This window comes from Apteryx mantelli, chromosome 11 (genome assembly GCF_036417845.1).
Source record: "Apteryx mantelli isolate bAptMan1 chromosome 11, bAptMan1.hap1, whole genome shotgun sequence".
In the NCBI taxonomy this organism is placed as follows: Eukaryota; Metazoa; Chordata; class Aves; order Apterygiformes; family Apterygidae; genus Apteryx; species Apteryx mantelli.
The window spans coordinates 8,515,491-8,540,003 of record NC_089988.1 but is presented as its reverse complement, the minus strand read 5'-3'; the positions used below and the strand labels follow the sequence as shown (position 1 = coordinate 8,540,003).

General features: G+C 52.8%; 1 protein-coding gene across 1 annotated transcript; it reads left to right on the top strand.

Moving 5' to 3' along the window:
• Positions 1 to 1,287: 1,287 nt before the first annotated feature.
• LOC136992960 (olfactory receptor 14A16-like) lies at positions 1,288 to 1,845 on the top strand (the record flags this gene model as incomplete). The annotated part of the gene is made up of 1 exon (XM_067302979.1): positions 1,288 to 1,845. A coding segment is annotated over one exon (558 nt), but the record flags the coding sequence as incomplete, so codon positions are not given.
• Between the last annotated feature and the right edge of the window lie 22,668 nt (positions 1,846 to 24,513).

Below are 24,513 nucleotides of genomic sequence, written 5' to 3'. Positions count from 1 at the left end.
GACATTCCGCCATTTCCCTGGGGTGTCTGGCTGGGCTGCAAGCTGCCCTCCACAAGGACACAGCTCTCCCATTGCAGCTGCGTGTTATCTAGGTGCTCCAGGCAGATGCCACCTAGATACTGAGGCCACTCTGGGACATCCTGGTGGGAAGCTAGATGTGGGCAGCTGGAAGGAGGCCAATGCGTTGCTGGCTAGAAGGGGAGGGCTGAGACCTGCCTCACATCCCCTCAGAAAGAGCGCTGATGGGCACTTTGCAAGTGCATTCCTCTGCTCTCCTCGGTGTTGTTTCTTTTTGGGGTAACACGAGTGCAAGTGTCCTCCACCTCCAAGGTGGGAGCACAGGGCACCTGGGAGGAAGGCAGATGGACAGGCCAGCTCTGCTCCCTCTGCACTCAAGCCAGAGTGAAGCCTTTTGCCTCTGAGGAGTCACAGCTGGTCACCCTGAGTGCAGTAGCAATGCTGAGGATTTCTACCTCCAGGAATTCTCCTCAGGTGTGACAGGGTCAGCTAAAACAAACAAAAGAAACCTTAAAACTCTTAATGACTCCACATTATTTAGAAGTGGGAGTGAAGATGCTGAAAATCCCTTCAGCATTATGAATGGATTAAATCTGACTGGAACTGTCAGAAGTTTAAAAGTTTAGTCACCCCTGTTCTCATGTACACAGTGCTGTAGGTCAGGGCTGACTCTTCTGGAGCCCACGGGCAGAGTCCTCTGCTCCTCACAGCAAACCCAGCTGGCATAATACAGAGCTCAAGTGACAGAGCTCGATGACAGTGCTGCTTAGTTGGGTAGAGGTAATGAGTGAGTGTTTGAGAGGGTTTTATGAGAAAGCTTTGCTCACAGAAGTCTGTCCTAACATTTCAATGTCTCTTCTTCCCCACACAGTCCCCCGTTCCTGGAAGGAGCCAATGTCCAATGGCAGCTCCCTCAATGAGTTCCTCCTCCTGGCATTTGCGGACACGCGGGAGCTGCAGCTCTTGCACTTCTCGCTCTTCCTGGGCATCTACCTGGCTGCCCTCCTGGGCAACGGCCTCATCATCACAGCTATAGCCTGTGACCACCGCCTCCACACCCCCATGTACTTCTTCCTCCTCAACCTCTCCCTCCTCGACCTTGGCACCATCTCCACCACAGTCCCCAAATCCATGGCCAATTCCCTGTGGGACACCAGGGCCATTTCCTACTCAGGATGTGCTGCCCAGGTCTTTTTCTTCTTTTCCTTAATTTCAGCAGAGTATTCTCTCCTTACTGTCATGGCTTATGACCGCTATGTTGCCATCTGTAGACCCCTGCACTACGGGACCCTCATGGGCAGCAGAGCTTGTGTCAAAATGGCAGCAGCTGCCTGGGCCAGTGGTTTTCTCAATGCTGTGCTGCACACTGCGAACACATTTTCAATACCACTCTGCCAAGGCAACACTGTAGAGCAGTTCTTCTGTGAAGTTCCCCAGATCCTCAAGCTCTCCTGCTCGGACTCCTACCTCAGGGAAGTTGGGCTTCTTGTGGTTAGTGCCTGTTTATTCTCTGGGTGTTTCATTTTCATTGTGCTGTCCTACGTGCAGATCTTCACTGCTGTGCTGAGGATCCCCTCTGAGCAGGGACGACACAAAGCCTTTTCCACATGCATCCCTCACCTGGCTGTGGTCTCCCTGTTTATTAGCACTGGCCTGTTTGCCTACCTGAAGCCCCCCTCCATCTCCTCCCCAGCTCTGAATCTGGTGGTGACTGTTCTGTACTCAGTGGTGCCTCCAGCAGTGAACCCCCTCATCTACAGCATGAGGAACAAGGAGCTCAAAGATGCCCTGAGGATACTGATCCAATGGGTCCATGATCAGCACTAATAACTGTCCCATGTGTGTGCACTCATCATTCACAGGGCATCTGGCATCAAGACTCTGTGTTATTCATTTCTCTTTTTTCTTACTTTTCTCTGGTACATTCTTGTAAAAAGAAGAAAAAAAAAGTTTTGGTTTGTGCCACTTCTCAGTAATCTCTCATTTGAATCTGATGCAGAGACCATGTTGAAGCAGGAAGCCAGGCTTCCCCCTTCATCAGCAGACATGGGGGAATCTCAAAGCTCACTAATCTGAGCTCCCTGAGATGCCCCCATGGAAATGCGGAGAGTTTCCCTTTGCAGGGTCTCTTTCGGCACTGACACCAAGGGATCTCAGGGGCACAGAGTCAGGCTCCAATGAGTACAGGCGGGGTGAGACCATGGGTCCCGTGTCCATTAGGACAGCTCAGCACCCCTGGCCACAGTCAGGGTGTGATCTCAAACCCCTCTCCTTTGAGGGTGGCAGGCAAGTGTCACCGTGGGCTGGTCCTTTCCCTCTCCAGTGCTCCAACACTACAAGTGGAGCGGGAGTGGAGGGGAGGAGAGTCAGGCAGCAGCTTGTGGGGACAGACCCCGTGCTTGACAGTATCATCCACCCATTGCCACAGCAAGCATTTCCTCACTGCAGCCTTCCCATGGGGGCTGCAGCTTTCCTGGAGACACATTCCCACGCAGCAGTAGGACTTTCTCTTTTTAGAGTTGTTCCTCCTGTTCATTTCCATGCTGGTGTTCTGCACTCTATTCTGTGGATATGGCCCAGGAGTTCTCATAACCTGGTGGTGGTAGGGTTGTGTTTCCATGTGCATGTGTCCTGGAAGTACAGGCAGGACGAGGCACTGGGCACCCTTATGCCACACCTGCCCTCCAGAATAACATTTCAATAATAAAGAAGGATCTCCCTTGTGACATGCCTGAAGTCTGGCCTTTCTTCAGAAGCTGGAGTGAAAAATACTCCAAAGGGATTGCACCACAAAAGGGCCTGCTGCTCTGCTTGTGAACTCCTTGGGATCCAGGGGATGAGCTCAGGGTCCCTGGGTCTGCTAGGGACTGAGGGCTGGATTCTGGGATCATCTGTTGGTGACCAGTGAAGATGGGGAATGGTGTCTGAATTGCCTGCCCTGGGCTGTCCCACAGGTGACAGTGCTGATGAGAGATGCCCAACCTTCTGGAGGGAAATCTGAGCCCCAGGAGAGCTCAGGGGATCTCCAGGGACAGCATGTGCCTGGGGGTGGGCAGTGAGTGGAGCCTCACAAAGTGAGAGACGGTCCATGATGGAATAACCAGAAGGTAAAGCACTAAATCCAGGTATGCATGGGGAAAGGAGGACTCTGCAATCCCCAGAGAGGCAGTGGGGACCCAGGAGACCCAGGGAAGGGGCACTGGAGAGTGATTCCTGCACCCTCAGTGAAACACCACAGGCTGGAGCTAGTGCACACCCAAACACATCTCCTGCCATTGCAAATGCCCTGGGGTCACTCTGGGCACTGTCCATGAGCATAGACATGTGTCAGCAGTATCAGCGGTGTTGATTCCTGTCCGTCTGGGTCCACATGGCCAGAGCTGAGTCAGGAGTCACCCCATGGCCTCATGACCACACAACCTAATCGGTCTGCAGAGTACCACCAACAGCCCAGGGCCCCGTGGGGAGCACAGGGCAGGGGTGCAGGAACAGCCAGGCCAGCACGGACACACTGACCTGGGGAAAGGCTCTCTGGGGAGCAGGGATGTCCCAGGAGAGAAGCAGGGCAGCGTTCAGAAATAGGAAATGAGAACGAGAAGCAGCTTTCTCTGCTCACCAGCTCAGGGCAGACAAGTCTGTCCTTGAGGCAACAGGAGCTGCTGGAGGGGCTGCAGGACCAGGGCTCTCGTGCTGTGCTGTGCTGTGCAGCGGCGTGGGCATGGAGGGGCTGCAGGCAGACAGGGAGGGGGATGTGCTGGGCACAAGAGGACGGCAGACAGAGAGTGACCGGCCTCATTGAGGGGTCTCTCGCCCCTGCTGGGGGCCTTGGGCCATGCCTGAGATGCACTGTGGACATGGCTGTGCCTGGCCCTGCACCTCTCGGGTCCTGACCCGTTCCTGTCCCCATCCTGCTGACCTGACGCCCCATCTCTACCTCGGACCTGCCTCCAACTACAGCCAAGAAAGCCTTGGCAAGGGAAGCTGGCATCCAAGGAGATCCCAAAGAAGGCTGTAAATGCAGAAGGTGACCCTATATCCATAGCAGCAAGTCTTGCCTGACAGGCAATTTAAAGGTGTCAGGAGAGCTTCAGCTTTGGACCCTCTACCCAGGGAACACTGCAAGCAGAGTCTTAGCTGCATGAAGAAGCGAAAGCAGTCACTTGTTGTCTGATTTGATGATGCCCGGTTATGACAACAGGTCTTTCTGTGTCACAGCTCGACTGTTTATGAGCCATTTGTGACTGGGTTCCTGCTAGAAAGAGGATGTTGTCAGGAGCAGCAAGAGTGGGGCTGCTCCATGCGGGAAGCAGAGGCGGGAGCTGAGGGTGCCTGCAAGGCAGGCAGGGCAGGGACCCACCGACGAGACGTGCCATCCCACAGTGCCCGGACAAGAAGAGCAGAGCAGATTTGGGGATGGGAACTGGGGTCAGGCACAGTTCAGCGATGGCCAGATGGGACTGGAGGGCTCCATCCAGCCCTGGTTTGTGTGGGAGCTTGGACTGGAGACCTCCAGAGGTCACTTCCACCAAAACTCCTCTGTGATTCCATGAATTCTTGATCCTCAACCTCTGCTCCAGCATGGCTGGCATGGGGATGAGAGCACCTAAGGCAGAGCAGAATGAGCCCAGCTGGGAGAGCATCAGGGGGAAGATCCAAAGGTTCTTGGCTCAGCCCTGGCCTTTGGAAAACTCCCTCGTGCACCCTGAGAGGCTCCATCTGCCTCTTCCACCCTGCCCTGTGCTCCCTTCCTGTCGGCCAAAGCAGAGTCCAGTATCGCCTGGGGACTCTCTTCCCCAAGGGGAGCAGAGAGAGGGCCTTCACCAGCCCCACACTGCCTTTTCCACCCCTGGCCTTTGCAATTGTGTGTGCCTGGGTCTGCCCACTTACCTTCACCACAGTCACAGCTGCACAGGAAGCCCATGAAGATCCTGGAGCACCTACCTGGCATGCACCCTGCACCTCGAGCCTGGCCAGCCACAAAGGCCTCACCTGTCCAGTGCCCCAGCCATGCAGCCAAGGGCAGGGGTCTTTGCCCCAATTTCCCTGGCCTTCCTGTGCTCTGGGCACCATTCGTGCACGGTTACTGCCTGCTGGCATTTTTCCTCTCCTGGGTCCTTTCCAGCCCAGCCCAGACCCTCCCTGGCTCTCCCCACCTCTCCTGCCCTCTTCCCAACCCACCCAACAGAGCAGCCCTGGCTGGGGGTGGCCCCTCAGCAGTGTCTTCCATAGGGGGTTGCAGAACTCTGGGCACTCAGACCACAGCCCCAGACCCTCCGCAGGACAGCACTGGAGTCCTGGCCCCAGGGTCCTCAGGCAGATCCTGCTGCCCCAGTGACAGAGACACCTGCCCCAAGCTGGTGCTGGTTTCTCTTTGTATTCCTCCCCTATACACACATGCACACCTACTCTTCTCTTGCATGTCCTTGCTCCCTGGAGAACCTTTCCTCAGGTCAGTGTGTCCATGTGGGCCTGGCCAGCTATTCCCACTCCCCTCCCCTGTGCTCCCCGCAGGGCTCTGGGCTGGTAGTGCTTCTCTGCAGCGTGAGCAGGCTGTGGGACCATGGAGTGATTCCGCACTGGCCATGCTGGTTGACGCTGGAAGCAGAGTCAGCCAGAGGGGGATTTCTGTTGCTGAGCCCCTTTCCATTCTCCCCTACCTGTTGGGTGTATGGCCAAGGAAGGTGCTTGGATGGACAATGGAGCATCACGAATGGCATGACAGGCATTTGGGTGCTGCACTAGATCCAGCCTGTGGTGTTTAAAGACAATGTCATGAATCACTCTCCAGTTTGACCTCCCCTGGCCTGCTGGGTCCTAACAGCCTCTCCTGGCACTGCCGAGCCCTCATTAGCCTGTGGATTCCTCAGGTTAGCCCTTTTCCTTTTGGGGACTCCACCTTGAGCGGTCTCTCATCTTGTGAGGTCCCACTCAGGTTCACAAGCTATCCTGGGACATCCCCTGAGCTCTCATGGCAGTCCAGTTTCCTCTCAGTCCTGTTGCATCTGGGAGGCAGTCCCAATCAGACAAGTCAGAGACCTTGGCTTTCTGCTTGGGCACTTGCCACCAAGAAGCAAGCTCTCCGTCTGGGTCCTGGTCCCTAACAGATCCCACTGGGACTCTGAGCTCATACCCCCAAATCTGTGGGGAACCCCAGAAAAGCAAGAGGCCCTTGTAGGGTGCAATTCCTTGGACATATTCTTGACACCAGCTTTGGAAGAGGAGTCCAGCCTCCCGGCATTGCACTGAGGAGAGCACCTTTCAGTACAGTGGTGCTCACAGGGAGGTCAGCTCTGATGCAGCTGGTTCGCATTGCCTGGTCCTGCCCATAGTCACAGCAATATGACTGTAGACACAGCAGTGCTGTCACCAAAGTACAAGAGACCTAAGGGCCGACACAAATACAAAGGCACAACAGGACAGCGCAGGAGTGAAAAGAGAACAGCTCTGAATAGACCAAGCCCTGCTGCAGTCAACAGATGTGGCTCAAGGAAACCAGCAGCCCCGACTTGAAGGTTGCAGAGGGGAACTGCCTGCCGAGGTGGTGAGGGACAGCCCTGAGGGCCACAGGGGCTGCTCCTCCATGCCCTGCCTGGACTCTTCACCCCTCAACCACTTCTGCATGCCTGGTGCTGCTCTCTGCGTTCAAGAGAAGTTAACAGGGGTGTGAGCTGATTTTCTGCTTGTTCCTTTCTTTTGTCTGATTATGCAGTGAACCACATTTCCCATGAACATGAGATACTTGGGTCAGAAAAAAACAGGCACATGCTTAAGAAGAAGTAGGATAAATAATTGATAAACATTTGGGAACAAATCTATCACAGGTATAACAAATAATAAAAAAGGAAGAAACATATGAACAAAAGATAAACTTGGCTTTTCCTGAGATAGCTTGAAAGTCATAGAGGGAGATGCTGAAATATTGTGTATTCAAATAGTTTCCTCAGTGCATCTTTGAGCTCCTTGTTCCTCATGCTGTAGATGAGAGGGTTCACTGCTGGAGGCACCACTGCGTACAGCATGGCCAGCACCAGATCCAGAGCTGGGGAGGAGATGGAGGGGGGCTTCAGGTAGGCAAAGATGATAGTGCTGATAAACAGGGAGACCACGGCCAGGTGAGGGAGGCACGTGGAAAAGGCTTTGTGTCGTCCCTGCTCAGAGGGGATCCTCAGCACAGCAGTGAAGATCCGCACGCGGGACAGCACAATGAAAATGAAACACCCAAAGACTATACAGGCACTAACCATGATAAGCCCAACTTCCCTGAGGTAGGCGTCTGAGCAGGAGAGCTTGAGGATCTGGGGAATCTCACAGAAGAACTGCTCCACTGTATTGCCTTGGCAGAGTGGTATTGAAAATGTGTTAGCAGTGTGCAGGAGAGCATGGAGAAAACCACTGGTCCAGGCAGCTGCTGCCATTCTGACACAAGATCTGGTGTCTATGATGGTTCCGTAGTGCAGGGGCTTGCAGATGGCAACGTAGCGGTCATAGGCCATGATGGTGAGAAGAGAACACTCTGCTGAAGATAAGAAAAAGAGGGAAAAGAGCTGGGTAACACACCCTGAGTAGGAGATGGCCCTGGTGTCCCACAGGGAATTGGCCATGGATTTGGGGACAGTGGTGGAGATGGAGCCAACGTCGAGGAGGGAGAGGTTGAGGAGGAAGAAGTACATGGGGGTGTGGAGGCGGTGGTCACAGGCTACAGCTGTGATGATGAGGCCATTGCCCAGGAGGGCAGCCAGGTAGATGCCCAGGAAGAGTGTGAAGTGCAAGAGCTGCAGCTCCCGTGTGTCTGCAAATGCCAGGAGGAGGAACTCGTTGAGGGAGCTGCTGTTGGACATTTTGCTATCCCCAGGCATGGGGGACTGTGCAAAGAAGAAAAGACATTGAGAAGTTAGGAGAGACTTTTCAAGCAAAAAAACCCCCAAATGTTGCAGTTCTTGTACATGCCCCCACATTGCCCCTCTCTCTTTACTGAGAGGATGTTTGTGCAGCTCCCGTGCTGGAGCTCCACTTTGCACTGTCTGAGTGTGCTGTGAGGAGCAGGGACCTCTGCCCATGGGCTCCAGAGGACTCAATCCTGCTGTCAAGCACTGGGCACAGGGGAAAGGGGGTGACCAGCTCTGACATTCACAATTTCTGTCAGGTGAAATCCACTCATCATGTAGAAGGGCTTTTCAGCATCTTCACTGTGAATTCTAAAGAATGAGGTTTGAGGAACAGAGTTTCAGGGATTTTTTTTATTTTCTTTCAGATGTTCTTGTCACCCCTGGGGAGTGTTTCTCAAAGGTAGAATTCCTTGGCATTTCTACTGAATCCTGAGAAAAAAACGATTCACTGTCCCTTGTTGCAGAGTAAGGACACCTAGTCTGTCTAATAGTCTCCTTCCCAGTTCTCCTGTGCTTCCACATCTTTGAACTGGAGGATGATCACACTCATATATGTTGCCCTAGAGAGAAACCAGCCCCTGCTGAGAGCACACAAGTCCAGTTTCAAAGTGCACAGCTCCAAATTTCTCATCCTTTCTCTGGGCACCTGAGGGAGCTTTCCACGTTCCCCTTCTAGCCAAGGACACACAGGGCTCTTTTCAGATGCCCACACACAGCCTCCCACCACCATCTCCATACTCTCAGCATCTCTGCACCTTCCTCATGGGTCTCTCAGATATCACAGAGGTGCTATGAGACAGCAGTGCCTTTCTAGAGGGCAGCATGCACTCTGCCAGGACACTACAAGGAAACAGTCAAAGGACTCTTAGGACTGGAGATGGGCTTTCCCTAAGGGAGAGTCAGCTCATTTCCCAGCCTCACAGACTGCATTTCCTGGAGCTCCACAGGTTAGAAGGGGGCTGGGACAACCTCATTCCCATGCAGACCCCTCTGTTCCACAACTTGCAGCATCCATGTCTGAACTGCAGCTGAACCACCCCCCCCCCCAAACCAGAGACCCCAACAGCAAGAACAGCAGCATCATGGACAGGAGGGGAAACAAGGAGCAAAATCATGATCCTGGTGCTGAAGGAGGCAAGGAGAGAGAGACAGAGGGGGACTCGGGAAAGCCCTCAGCTTGCCCAGCTGGGCATGCCGCCTCGCAGATGGTGACATCGCAGGGCAGTCACTCTCAGTCCCTTTGTCAGGCACCTCTCCTCTGCCGGAGGGCTGGCTGCAGAGAAGGCAGCTCATGCCCTGGACCCCATGGCTGTCAGGGCAGAGGCTCTGCTGGCAGGGAGAGGAGACACAGGGAGCTTGCTCAGAGGAAGGTGTCTGCATCGGAGGGACTGACCATGACTTGCCCAAATCCATCCTCCCATGACAATTCTCTTGGCACTTCCCTCTCACCCCTTGCCCATCTCTACTGCCTGGAGCTGTTCCTGCTGCCTGCAGCTTTCTCTCTCCCAACATCTTTTCCCTGTCCGTACTCACAGACCCTGTCCCACCCTCTGTGTGCACAGTTCTGCCCTACAGAAACCTCCCGGATCAGGGCACTGTCCAGGGGCATCTCTGTGCTCACAGGTCCTAAGCAGCAGGTCACATTAGCCCTGATAAGACCATAAAGGTGCTGCTGGTGCTGCTGTAGGTGGAGGTGGGGTTGGAAGGGTTTGCTGAGCTTTCTCACAGACCTACTGATCTCTGAGAGGGAAGGTCAGTGAGTCCCAGTTCCTTGCCAAACCACAAAACTCTTTCCTTTTTTCTCCCAGCCAACATTAGGAAACTGAAAGCCCTGGAAGGAAAGCTCCTTGCCTTTCAAGTAGCCTTTTTTGCACCTTCCTCTGTGGTGCAGGGACACTGCTCTGAATCACAGCCCTGCACAGACCTGTGTGCATATCCCAGCTCCACAGCCCTGCAGCCGTCCTTGGGAGAAAGTAGCAGCATGCCCTGTCCCTGTGACGCTGTGGCAGGGAATGCCTGCTCTGAAGCATCTCCCCCACCTCTGCAAAGGAGAGCGATCCTTAAAAAGCCTGTCAGTCATGGGATGAAGCAGGTTCAGAAGACCCCTCCAGGAACCTCAGTAGCATTGCCCTGCAGCCAGAGACTTACTGTGTTCAGGGCTGTGAAGATTTCTCCCACAAGGAGCTCTCCTCTGTCCTCCCACTCCACACTGCCTTGCACTTCTCTCTGCCTTGTCTCCTCTTATGTCAGCAGCAGCAGGCAGCGCCCGGAGCCCTGCTGCTCTTTGCAGAGGAGCTGCTCCTGCACACAGCTGTCTCTGGGCAGTGCTGCCCAGTTTCCATGAGCTTCCTCCATCCCCGGAGACTGCCCCTACTCAGGATCAGAGGCCCAGCTGAGCTCATGACTTTCTCTGTCCCTTGTGCTCCCTCCTCCTGGGAATGTTCACTGGAACTAGATAAAATAATCACTGATCGTCCCTCTCTAAACAATACAGAGTGACCAGTTACAACATTGTCACTTGTTTCATCACAGGATGGTTTCGTCAGAGGATGGTCATCCACGAGAGGTAGAAATGTCCAGCCCTGGAAGCCCCGATTCCCATATCTCATCTAGGCAGAACACATAGAACGGGGCAAGAAGGGAGCTCATTGAGAACAAGGAGGAGGCTGATCTCACCCCAGGCCAGACCCTGTCAGTGCAGATGTCTCTGTCAAATACAGTTCTCTGCACTTCCGTTTCTCGTCCAAAGAGGGAACTAAGTTGTCTCAACTGAGTGGTTTTGAGATACATTTTCTAAAAACCAGCTAAGGTCCCGCAGGAGCTGCCTCCAAAATTTCCAGCACCACATGGCAACACAGCTGCCCCAAGGTATCTCAGGCAGCAATAGCCTCTCTCTTTGGTCAAGTGAATCAAGCCCCAAAAGTAGATCCTAGTCATAAGTTGAGATCTTCTCAAAAAATAACTCACTGCAACAATTGAAAAGAAATCCTTGTTTCCGAAACTTCACACAGTTTTTAACATTACCATTTATTTTTTTCTGTCTTATTAATTGGCAGCACCATGTTCAAGCACTACAGGAATTAGCCTGTCTATGCGAATGTATTTATATATATATATATATATATATATATATATATACACACACACACACACACACACATCATTCATCAAAATATAATTGCTACCAACACTCTGAATGGAGAAACCTTGTTCTCAGGAACTGCTTTATTTTAAAAGTCATGTTTTAGCTCTCTTCTTATGCCTCTCTGTCCTTTCTTCTTCCTCGGCTTCCTCTCTCTTTACAGAGCTCTCCAGGGAAAGATTCACTGAATCACAGCACTCAGGGTGGATGAGACCTCTGGACATCATCTAGTCCCAGTCGCCCTGGTCAAAGCAGAGGGAACTAGATGAGGTTGCCCAGGGGCTCCCCCCACTTATGCATTGTCCACAAGGGTGCTGAGAGTGCGCTCCATCCGCTGTGCAGGCCATTCATAAAGGTGTTAAACAGTCCTGTCCCACATGTTGGTCACTGAGGGATGCCACTAGTAACCGGCTGCCGCTTGGAACTTGTAACACTGATGAAAGCATTTCAGCCTGATGGTCCAGCCAATCTTCCACCTGCCTTCTGGTCCATTGATCCAGGGCAGAGCTCAACAATTTGCCTATAAGGAGACTCGGGGGGACTGTGTCCAAGACCTTGCTAAAGTGAAGGTTCACAAAATCCCCTGCTTTCCCCTTGTGCATGCAGGAATTCATCTGATGGTAGAAGGCAATCAGGTTGGTCAGGCATGGTTTCCATTTCCCCTTGGTCAACCCATGCTGCCTCTTCCAGGCCTCGTCCTTCCTATGCTTGGAGGTGGTTTCCAGGAGCATTTGCTCCATCACCTTCCCAGGGACTGAGAGGAAGATGACCAGCCTGTCGTTCCCCAGACCCTCCCTCTTGCCCTTCTGGAAAATGGCTGAGATGTCTGCCTTTTCCCAGGCATCAGGAACCTCCCTGATTACCATGACCTTTAGAAGACGATCAACAACAGCGTTGCAATGACTCCGGACACCTCTCCCTGCACCCTGGGGTGCTTCCAATCTGGTCCTATGGACTTGTGTGTGCCCACTGGGCAAAAGTCCTCCCCAGCTGCATCGTCCTCTACCATGGGTGAGGCTTTGCTAACACAGATGCTGCCAAATGACTCGGGGGCCAGGGAGGCGTGGCAGTAGACAGTACCAGGAAAAGACAAGGTAAAAGAGGCAATGACCTCCTCAGCCTTTCTTCTGTCCTTGTCACTATGTCCCCTGCCCCACTGAGCAGGGAGAACACATTTTCCTTGTGTCGCTGCCTTGTGCTGCCAGCGTCCTTACAGAAGCCCTTCAGGTTATCTCCCCATCCTTTCCTAGATCCAGCTCCAGCTCCAGCTGAGCTTTAATTTCCTAACTCCAGTCCCACCAAGATGAAATCCTCTCTGCTGCAGTCCAGGGTGGTCATTCTGTTATTCCTCTTACCTCTCCACCATCTCACGGTCACTGCTGTGACAGAGAACCTCCACATTCACATCCCCATCCAGCCTGAGCTTCAGGTAAGAAACCAAGGGGAGGATGGCACCATCTACTTAGAGGCACAAACTACAGAGATACAGAAATTAAACTGCAGAAAAGCCTTCATTTCTTCCCTCACCACAGAGGGGAGCCAGGCAATGGATTTTCAGGTGGTTGAAGGTGGATGCAAAGAATTTCCATTGTAATTCAGCTATGCCTGAGGCAGTGCCTCCCAGGCTGCCCTTACAGACAATAGAAAGGAGAAGGTGATCACCTGCCTTCTTTTAGATGGTCACATAAAGCACAAAGGACTCCTGTCCCAGAGACATTTGCTCTGTGCTTGAAATGGGGCCTGAGATCATAGGCGTTCAGGATAATTCAGGTTGAAGGGACCACAGGAGGCCTGTAGTGCAATGTGCTGCTCAAAGCAGGGTCAGATAGAAGGTCAGAAACCAAAAAATGCCCCTGCCAAAGGACTTCTGGGGGTGATAGAGCTAGAGAAGACAGTATAGGGTTGATGGGGTGATACAAGTCCTAGGAACAAAAGGGTGTCCTTTTTCCCCTTCTGCCGAGAATGAAATCCTCAGCTCTCCAGAGAGAAGAAGCTGGGACACGAACTTTGCCACTAACATGGAGGTGGAGAAGCTCCTGAGTCCCTTACAGACAGAGGCTGGTCCAAAGGCCACCACCCCAATAGCACCAGACCCCCAGGCATGCCTGCCTTGCTGCTGGGCACCCTCCAGCCCCAGCCAGGAGGTGTGTGGGGAACAGAGTGGGGTCTGCAGCCTGCAGCCCTGGCCACCCAGCAGGTGTGGTGGGACCCTGCTCCTCTAGATGAGATGAGACTGGGCTCTCCTGCATTTCCCCAGTGTGAAGCCTGCATCCCCTCCAGCTGGGAATACAGCCCAGCAGAGAGGGACAACATGGGAAACATGATCCCTATTTCAGGGTGTGAAGAGAGAGGGGAGGGCAGAGGGGGATCTGCTCATGCCCTGGGCACTGAATCCCTCCCTGCAGCCAGTACAGCCCTGCTGATGCCCTGTAACCTGTGAGTCCAGGAGATGGGACTCCAATCTGCTCTGGCTCTAAAGATTTTTCAGCCTTTCAGACCCAGGATGCAAAGCACCAGTCTGGGGACACCTCAGCAGTGGAAGGGCCTGAATGCCTGGTGTGTTCCTGAGAACTTTTCTGTAGCACCCCGGCACTGCTTTGGCTCCTGTTGTCCATGGAGCAGAGACTCCTTTTGAGGATGAACTCACTCACTGTGTAACTCTGAGGACAGGCTTGATCAGGCCGTACAAAGGCCAGCAAGGCCTCAAACCCACAATAGTGTCCCCTGCCCCTTACTCTGCTTTCCAGACCCTTCCTCCTAGAGGGTTTGGGTTGGGAGGGACCACCAGAGATCTCCAGGAGCATGATCTGCTCTGAGCTGGGCTAACTTGACAGTTAGATCAGGTTGGTATGTGCTTTCTCCAGGAGAATTTTCAAAGATTTCCTGTCCCCTCCCCCAGTGCTGCTCAACTACCATGGTTATTTCTTTATTATTCCTTCAACTCCTTTGAAATTTCCCTTACTGCATCTTCTCCTTGTTGTCTCTTGTCCTTTCCTCCCCCTGGCCCCCAGACAGACCATCCCATCTACTTTGACTGAGGACAATCACAGCCTCACCTCCAAACACAGCCTTGCTGGGATCTCCTGGGACCACACAGGCAGGCTGTGGTCCAAGCAGACCTGTGTGCTGCAGATCCCTACGTGGTCTCAGACAAGAATGTATGGAGACCTGACATGACCCAGGGCAGAGCCTGTGGGCCAATGACAGGGCAGAGCTGGGATCAGCAGGCATGAGAAGAGAAGACCTCCAGCAGTTCCTCTCCACACCTGGGCAGGCAGCGATGCAGCCGGCGGTGCTCCTGAGAGAGGATGGTGACACAGGAAGGGGGACACTGTGAGCTGCAGTGCTGGGCACTGATCATCTGTGCTGGGTCTGGGAGTCCTGGCAGGTGGTGCTGGTGCCTGCAGCCCTAGAGAAAACCGCGATCCTGCTAGCAGCAGTGAGTCCCCTCCATGACTGTCGGGAGCTTCTGGAGTGTTTTGGCTCCCATCTGCACCTCAGCCCTCCACTGGCCCAGCCCTGCTAACCTCCATGTGGCCCCACAGCTCCACTGCATAGGCACCATACAGGACAGGCTGCATTCTGGTTTGGGGAAACATCCCCCCACCATGGTCCCCATGACAGTCCTTGGTGCCCTGTCCCCCTTGCCCCTCCTGCCTGGCAGCCTCCCACCAGTCCCCAGCCCCTGCTCAGCCCTGATCCTGTCCCCCTGGTGTTAGCAGAAGGCCATGCTCCAGGGTCTGATGAGGTCTGAGGCCATAAAGAGGCCAGGCAGGGCTGGACATTTCCCCCATACAGGTGCTGAGGCCAGCAGGCAGACAGAGCTGGTCACAGTCAAAGATCACATCTCACCAGGACCACAGGGAATGGCCAGTGCTGGAAATAGCGGATATGAGAGGCTGGGTCTGGGAGGAGTTTCCTGGGGCAGTTTCTCCTCTGTGTTCATGCAGTGACAAGCTGTGCTGGATCTGTGTTCTGAAGGACTCTGTTTGAGGCCCCCGTGGGAGGAGGATGGTCTACAGGCCCAGTAGATGCCCCAGGACCTCCTCTGCATGCTCCCTGACAGCCCTGCAGAGGACCCGGCACAGGGCTCCTCCTCCCAGGGCTCACAGCTGGATGCCAAGTCCTGCAGCTAGGCACGGAGCCTTGTCTGGGGGTGACATTTGGGATAAGGACCAGCACACAGGGCGGGCGAGATTGTCTCAAGGAAATGTGCTCGGGACAGGGCATGAGGTACAGCAGCTTTGGAGGAAGAGTCATCCTTCAAGGACTGCACTGGGAAGAACCTTCTTTATTACAGAGATACTGTAAGGGAGCCAGCTCTGACCCAGTGTTAGACACAACTTTATATGGGCACCAGGTGAGACAGAGCAGTCTCAGTGAAGGTGGAATGAATCCAACACTTTGTGTAGCAACATGGTGACAAATAATAATAACATCAGTAATAAAAGTAATAAAAAAATAAAGTGAACAAAAAAAGCTCAGTCCTGGTACGGGACGCAGGGGGAGTCATTTCTGGAGAGCAAAGGCAATGTTACCACTGCTGAAAAATGTCCATGAAATCACTTTCCTCAGAGCATCTTTGAGCTCCTTGTTCCTCATGCTGTAGATGAGGGGGTTCACTGCTGGAGGCACCACTGAATACAGGACAGCCACCACCAGATCCAGACCTGGTGAGGAGAGGGAGGGGGGCTTCAGGTAGGCAAACAGGTCAGTGGTGAGAAACAGGGAGAACACGGCCAGGTGAGGGAGGCACATGGAAAAGGCTTTGTGTCGGCCCTGCTCAGAGGGGATCCTCAGCACAGCAGTGAAGATCTGCACGTAGGACAGCACAATGAAAATGAAACACCCAAAGGCTACACAGGCGCTAACCACAAGAAGCCCAACTTCGCTGAGGTAGGAGTTTGAGCAGGAGAGCTTGAGGATCTGGGGGATTTCACAGAAGAACTGGTCCATTGTGTTGCCTTGGCAGAGTGGTATGGAAAAGGTGTTAGCAGTGTGCAGCGCAGAATAGAGAAAACCAGTGCCCCAGACAGCTGCTGCCATTTTGACACAAGCTGTGCTGTCCATGATGGTCCCGTAGTGCAGGGGTCTGCAGATGGCAACGTAGCGGTCATAGGCCATGACAGTGAGAAGAGAATACTCTCCTGCTAAGAAGAAGACAAACAGAAAGACTTGAGCAGCACATCCTGAGTAGGAAATGGCCCTGGTGTCCCACAGGGAATTGGCCATGGATTTGGGGACAGTGGTGGAGATGGAGCCAAGGTCGAGGAGGGAGAGGTTGAGGAGGAAGAAGTACATGGGGGTGTGGAGGCGGTGGTCACAGGCTACGGCTGTGATGATGAGGCCATTACCCAGGAGGGCAGCCAGGTAGATGCCCAGGAAGAGTGCGAAGTGCAGCAGCTGCAGCTCCCGTGTGTCCACAAATGCCAGGAGGAGGAACTCGTTGAGGGAGCTGCTGTTGGACATTTTGCTCCTTCTGGCCTGTGAGGACTGTCCAAGGAACAACAGGTAGAGGCAATTTAGGATACATTTCTCTGAGCAAAGGTTTCTCATAAAACCCCCCAAACACACACATTACCTCTCCCCATCTCAGCAGCACCATCACTGAGCTCCATCACGTGAGCTATGGTTTGTGCTGGCTGAGTCTGCTGTGAGGAGCAGGGACCTCTGCCCGTGGGCTCCAAAGGAGTCAGCCCTGACCCACAGCACTGCGTATATGGGAACAGCGGCTACTAAAATTTATATTCCCAGTTTCAGTCAGATTTAATCCACACAGAATGCTGAAGGCATTTTCAGCATCTTCACTGCCACTTTCACATAATGTTGGGTCATTAAGAATTTTAAGGCTTCTTTTGTTTCCTTTAGCTGACCCTGTCACACCTGAGGAGAATTCCTGGAGGTAGAAATCCTCAGCATTGCTGCTGCACTCAGAGTGAGCAGCTGTGATTCCAGAGAGGCAAAAGGATTCACTCTGGCTTGAGTGCAGAGGGAGCAGAGCTGGCCTGTCCATCTGCCTTCTTCTCAGATGCCCTGTGCTCCCACCTCGGAGGTGGAGGAGAGTTGCACTCATGTTACCCCAAAAAGAAACAACATGGCAGAGAGCAGAGGAATGCACTTGCAAAGTGCCCATCAGCACTCTTTCTGAGGGGACGTGAGGCAGGTCTCAGCCCTCCCCTTCTACCCAGCAACACATTGGTGTCCTTCCAGCTGCCCACATCCAGACTCCCAGCAGCATGTCCCAGGGTGGCCTCAGTATGTGTGTGGCTTCTGCCTGGGGCACCTAGATAACACGCAGCTGCAATGGGAGAGCTGTGTCCTTGTGGAGGGCAGCTTGCAGCCCAGCCAGACACCTCAGGGAAATGGTGGAATGTCCTAAGGATGGGGTGTCCTGAAGGGAGAGTTGGCACATTCCCAGACCCCCACACTGCATTGCCCAAAGCCCCACAGGTTAGAGGGGCACTTGGGCACCTCACTGTCAGGGACACGTCTGCATGGCAGGACCTGCAGGGTCTCAGTGTCTGAACCGCATCAGAAACCCCCTTGCCCAGAGAGTCGAAGGGGAAGCACAAGGGCAGCATGGACAGGTGGGAAACATGCAGCAATACCATGATATTTGTGTGGAGGGAGGCAGGGCCAGGGAGGGAAAGAAGGGCACTCAGGAGTGTCTCCTCTCCTGCATGTCCAGCTGCCAAGGAAACGACTCATGCCCTGGACCACCCAGCCTTGAGAGCAGAGGGCTGTGCTGGCTGGGGGAGGAGATGAGACGTTGGAGTTGACAGTTTCCTCTCACCCTTTGAGCATGACTCTGCTGCCTGGAGCCGTCACTGTGGGGAACTGTTTCTCTGTTCCCACATCTCTCCCCTCTCAGTGCTCACACACCCCATCCCACCTGCTGAGAGCTCAGCTCTGCCCTGCAGAAACCTCCCGGGTGCAGGACACTGCCCAAGGCACCTCCGTGTTTGCCGGTGCTACGGAGCAGGGGACACAAACCTTGCTGAGGCTGGAAAGGTGATGCTGGTTCTGTCCTTAGGCAGAGGGGTGCATGAAGGCATTTGCTGAGTCCCTCCCAGAACTGCTCCTCTCGCAGTGTCACTGTTTTGGAGCCTCCGTCCCGTGTCTAAACCGAAGAGATCCAATCCCATTTCACCCCACCCAAAGAGAATCAAACTGAAAGCACAGATTCATGACAGCTCCTTCCCTTTCATGTATCCCCTGCCTTGACTTTCCTTTTGAAAGTCTCCTCCAGAAATGTTCTGGGAGTGAGATGGAGCTGTGAGCAGCCCTGACCCACGCAGCACATTCTCAGCAGCAGGATGAACCTGCCCTGCCAGCGATCACTCGTCTCACCCAGAGCTTCTCCGCATGTTGCCGTGGGGAGCTCCCCGGGCAGGCTGAGTGCTGACCCTTGCAGGCAGCAGAGTCACTGCCCCAGGCACACATCACCCTAAGGCACAGGGACACTGCTCTGAATCACAGCCCTTGGCAGACCTGTGTGCACAAACAGGCTTCACCACCCTGCAGGATCCCTGGGAGAAGGTAACAAGATGCCCTGTCCCTGTGATGGTGTGGCAGGGGATCCCGGCTCTGAAGCATCTCCTCCTCCTCTGCACTGCAGAAGCCAGGAGAGACATCCTTAAAAATGTAATGGTGAGACTGGAATGATTTCAAGACCTTTCTAGGAACCTCAGTAGCATTGCCCTGCAGCCAGAGACTTACCATGTCAGGGGCTGTGAAGATTTCTCCCACAAGGAGCTCTCCTCTCTCCTCCCACTCCACACTGCCTTGCACTTCTCCCTGTCATGTCACCTCTCATGTCAGCAGCAGCAAGCAGTGCCCAGAGCCCTGCTGCTCTTTGCAGAGGAGCTGCTCCTGCACACAGCTGTGTCTGGGCAGTGCTGCCCAGTTGCCATAAGCTCCCTCCATTCCTGCAGCCTGGCCCCGCTCAAGAGCAGAGGCCCAGCTGAGCTCATGAATTTCTCTGTCCCTTGTGCTCCCTCCTCCTGGGAAATGTTCACTCCAATAAACTAAAATAATCACTGGTGGTCCCTGTCTAAACACTGAAGGAAGACTGATTCCAGCATTGCAATTTGTCTCATCAGAGAATGGTTATCTATGAAAAGTGGAAATGTCCCACTCAGGAAGCCCCTACTCCCGTCTCTTAGCTAGGACACGTAGATGAGCATAAGAATAGATCTCCTTTTCCCATTGTTCAGGAATTGATTCAGATGAGTCAGTTTGGGCTTCACAGGCTGCTTTAGAAGGCCCTGGGCTGACATAGCATTCAGATCTTCCCATGAGCTCCACAAAAAACACACAGGAGGTGGCATTCCCCTGTCCCAGGCAGAAGTGAGCACAGCATGGATGTTTTCATGCAAGATCTTGGTCTATGCTCCCATTTTAATCACTGGAGATGGAGGGTGGGAGTCAGCTGGTCACACACAAACACCTGGTGACATTGGAAGAGACAGAGGTGGTTCAAGGCATGTGCCAGTGTCTACTTGCTCTGATGAAGCAAGTGTGACACCCACATCCTTCTAGAGCATGAGATGGGGTCAGGAGGGGAACTGCCTTGGCCACCTGCAATGATACTAGATGCCCACTGCTACCAGAGCTCCACTCACTAGGAAGCCGAGACACATGCAGATCCCGACACCGCAAAGATCTGATGTCATCCAGTGCAGGCACTTGATTCAGTGACACAGAAATAGGCCTGCAGGGCCATGTTGGATGCCTGGTGGGTCCAGCACAAGCACATGTCTCTAGCAGATACACCATGGGACCTCTAGGAAAACCATGGCCCTTTGGAGTGGTTGTTGGGCAAGCACCCCAGGGCAATTCAGGTTTCCTACCTGTTCCCAAACAACTGGATCCCACCACTGCCTTTAGGCCAAGTCCTTCCAATCTACAGCCAAGTGTGCTTCATAAATGGGAGAGGCACATCCCACCAAGGGCTCCACTCTAGTCTCTGTACTGTTAAAACCCTCTAGCTTTCCTCACCCTGATCCTCTTCTCACGCCGCCAGGTGACATGAACAGGGACTGGGCTAACAATGTCCACAGGGTGTCAAATCACAGGCTGCCCAGGCCCAGGGACTTCTTCAGTGGCACCTTGTCCTGCCTGGAGATCACTTCAACTCTGTCACAGGCACAATGGTGCCGCACAGTCAGCTCGGGCAGCCAACCCCTCTCCTGCCATTTCTGCACAGCCCAGCTCTTTTTCTCCCTGGCCTTGGGCACTGCAGGCTTTGCTCTCTTAGTGGGAACCTCCTTTCACCATTATATTGCCACCTGCTATCTAGGCCAGCATGGCTCTGCTCTGAGGTGGGGCCATTGCACACATGGCGCGCTTGACTCTCGGTAACAGGTTTCATCACAACCAGTGTGCTCTGTGAGCCACAGCTAAGGCTCTACCACCCAAATATATGCAAATGCATGCAGCCTGGGGCACAGCCAGGAGCATAAGCTGTCACAGGACTGCAACATCATTGGAATAACTGAGATGTGTTGGGTCCACTCACACGACTGGAGAGCTGTGCTGGTAGGGTACAAGCTCTCCAGGAGAGACTGTCAGGGAAGATAAGCAGGCGGCAGGCCCTTTGTGTGGAGGGTCAGCTCAGATGTGTGCAGCACTTCCATGGGAGAGGCAAGGCTTTGGGTGAGTGCTTGTGGGTGAGCACCACAGTAGGGGTGACATCATGGTGGGAGCTACAGACCACCTAATGAGGGTAGGGAGGTGGATGCAGTCTCCTTTAAGCAATCTGAGCAAGTCCATGGATCACAGGCCCTGGTTCTTGTAGGGGGGGCTTTAATCCCCCTGACATGAACTGGAAGGGCAAACAGCAGAGTGCAAGCAGGCCAGGAGGTTTCTGGAGGGCATCAGGAACAACTTCTTAGCACAGCTGCATGATGGGCCAGTACTCATGATGCTTTCTTGTATCTGGAAATTTCAAACAGGGAGGAACTGATCAGTGGTGGGATAGTCAGTGTCATACTTTCCTACAGTGACCATGAAAAAGTGGAGTCCCAGATCCTGAGCGGAGTGAGGAAGGACAGCAGTGGAGCACAGACCCTGGACTTGAGAGGAGCAGACTTTGGCCTGTTGAAGGGACTGGTGGAGGATGCCATGGGAGGCAGCTCTGAAGGGCCCAGAAGCTCCCCAGAAGTCAGCAGGTCTTTAATTTCAGCACCTGCCAAGCACAAAAATGGTCCATCCCAATAGTCAGTAAAACTTGCAGACATCTCAGGAGATCAGTTTGGCTACACTGGGAGCTCAGGAATGAGCTCCAGGGCAAGAAGTCAGCATGGAGGAAGCAGGAGGAGGGAGACGCTGCAGTGGAGAAATTCAGAAACATTGTCCAGCAAAGCAGGGATGGTGTTCAGGAAGCCAAAGCTGCCCAAGGGTAGACACTTGCAGGGGATGTCAAGGGCATGAAGAAGAGCTGCTACTGCTTCAGTTGCAGTAAAAGGGTGAAAAGGAAAATGTGGGCTCACTGCTGGATCGGGCAGGGAATCTAGTAACAGCAGGTACGGGTAGGTCTGAGCAGCTCAGTGCCTTCTTGGCTTCAGTCTTTGCCAAAAGGGTCTCCCAGACTGTTGTGCCTAGAGTCAGGCCTCCAAAGGAAAAAAAAAAACAACCACAGGTGGGTGATGACTAATGAGGGATGACTTGCATGGACTCAACCCATACAAGTCTATGGGTCTGGATGGGCTGCATCAGAAGACACTGAGGGGGCTGGCCACTATCGCGCTATAACAAGGCCATTCTCTATCATCTTAGAAAGGTTGTGGAGATCAGCGGAGGTCCCAATGACCAGAAGAAGGAATATGTTGTGCCCATCCTCAAAAAAGGCCACAAGGACAACCCAAGGAGCTGCAGGCCGTTCAGCCGCACTTTGGTGAGGAGTGTTTCATGGAATGAATCCTCTCGCATCACACTCCTGGGCACATGGAGGAGAAGAAGGTGCCTGGGAGCAGTCAGCATGGATTTACTGAACGTAAATCATTCCTGAGCAACCTGATTGCCTTCATGATAAAAGGCCCGTACTTGTGAAGGAGAGGAGAGGAGTGGATGTCATTTACCATGATTTTAGCAAGGTGTTGGACACTGTCTCCAAGAATATCCTTCCATGTGAGTAAGGCATTAGAGTAGGTTGGGTAGACAACGGGTTGGGTAAAAAGCTGCTTGGATGATCAAGCTCAGAGGGCTTTTGTGAATGGGTTGTGCTTTACCTGGAAGCCAGTGACAAGTGGAGGATGCAGGGCTCTATACTGGGACTTGTACTGTTTATCACGTTCATCAGTGACCTGGAGGACACAACTCTCATCACATTTGCAGATGGCACCTAATCAGGACAACACTCATAAGGTTGAGGACTGCCCTCCAGATGGATCTCAGCAGGAGGGAGGAATGCGTTGCCAGTATTCAGGAAAACATCCTCACCAGAAAAGTAACCTGCTTCATTTTTAAGCACCTTCCTTAAATGCCAACTCCCAGAAGGTGGAGGACGTACTCCTGCTGAAGTCTGCTGATGGAAATTGGTGTAGTTGTCTTCCCAAAGTTACCAAAACACAAGATGCAATTTAGCTTCCTTATTTGTTAAGGTTTGTCCCTTATGAAGAAAGAAATGATATTGTAGTTAAGGCATTGAAATGCTAAATCCATTTCTATTACAAACGTTGTAACCCCTATCTTTGGCAATGGCAGACTGTCAGGAGGGATGCTGTTGGTAAACAGATCTTGATTGCCCTGTGTGATATGTGCTAATTTGTTACATCAACTCGGGAAGTGATTTTACGATGAAACGAGGCGCTAAGTACGGGCTATCAACTCGTGAAGTGATTTTACCATGAAACTAGGCGCTAAGTACGGGCTATCACCACATGAACCCCACCCGAGATGATTGTACTGAGCCAGCAGAGCGATATTGCATTGTGAAATGTATCCGCGCGACCTGAAGGGTACCACGCACAACGCAGAGGAAGACCCCAGCCTTCATCCCGACCCCCCCCCAGCAACAGCCGGTGCAACCGCAGAAGTTACAGGAAGTGCTACGTATACCCGGAACTAGAACCGCATATAAGGGGACTGTGAGCGGGGGATTGCGCACGCCGTTGGTGGAGCAGGAGACTCCCCGGCCGCCCAGTGCTGTTTTGCTTACTTGTAACTTGCTCAATTATTCTATTAAATTGGATTTTATGCAAACCAATTAGAGTGGTTGTGTTTGCCTAAAACACCCTGTACATGGCAAACATTGCATACACTTGACTCAGGATATAAATAACTATCTCAAAATCACCACAATCATTCTCCCAGGCAAAATTATACATCTGTCTGAAAAGCCTGTGCGGGGGGGAATTGGGGGGCAAGGTTGGGTCTGAGTGAATCTCTTGACTCAGAAAATACTCTGGACAAATGTTTTCGGTATGTTCTGCTGCAGCAAATTCCAGAAGGTTCAGGTAGGGTGCCCTTGTGACGACGGCATGGATTTGCTTGGGAAAGTACAGCATTGAGGTGCTTCAAGGATACATAATTGAACAGGAAACTGAAAAGGAAAACTACTGATAGGAAGAGCTCTTTGGGGAGGTTTGCATGGCATCCAGCTGGTGTTGCAAGCTGCAAAACTGGTGCCTATGCTGGACTGCTCTGTAACAGTGTAGTGAATGTAGATTTCAGTGAGAATCCAAGAACCTCCCACTGTACACCAGACATGTGGAATATAAATGATAGTTGGTGCTGTCCTTTGGGCTTCCTGGATGCTGGTGTCCAAGTCAGTCTGGAGCACCAGCAGCACCACGCAGGCAGGAAAGCTGAGGGCAGGCACTGTCAAAGCAGCCTGGTTATGAGTCATATTTTCAAAGTTCGTTTTATAAGAGGTGACAACCTCCCGCCTGTCTGAAGAGCTCCCCAGCCCACAGCTGCTGTCTCATTTCCAGAGGCTCCTTCTGACCAGGTTCCTTGCTGGGGAAGATCAAAGGCCATTGCCTGCAGGTGGTACCTCAAGCACATAAGCAGACAAGCCTCCACCCCACGAACCAAGAGGCAAGCATCCTTTCCCAGGATGCATTTCTCTGGGTGTCTGGTTAGATGATCAACACTCAGGCAGTTCTGGTCCCCAGGGGGAAAATGCTGGCAGCAAATGTGGGCACTGACTAGACATTATTGTAGATGACCACAGAGGCAACCATCACACAACTTTTTTTTTTTTTTTTTTTTTTTTACCTAAAACGATGGACAACACATTGCCCTGGTTTTGAGTCACTTAAGGGATACTGTGTTTCAAATCAACATGACTGTGAGTCATGTATCAATAATAACAACGTGCTTTATTGGAACTCTAATACCAATTTTCAGCTTCATGCTTACTTCTTCCATATATTGATATAACCCTCCCTCCCCGACAAACTTTTCTTTACTCTCTCCTCTCCCTCCCCTCACACTTACAACAGCCAAGGCTGCTTACAAGGA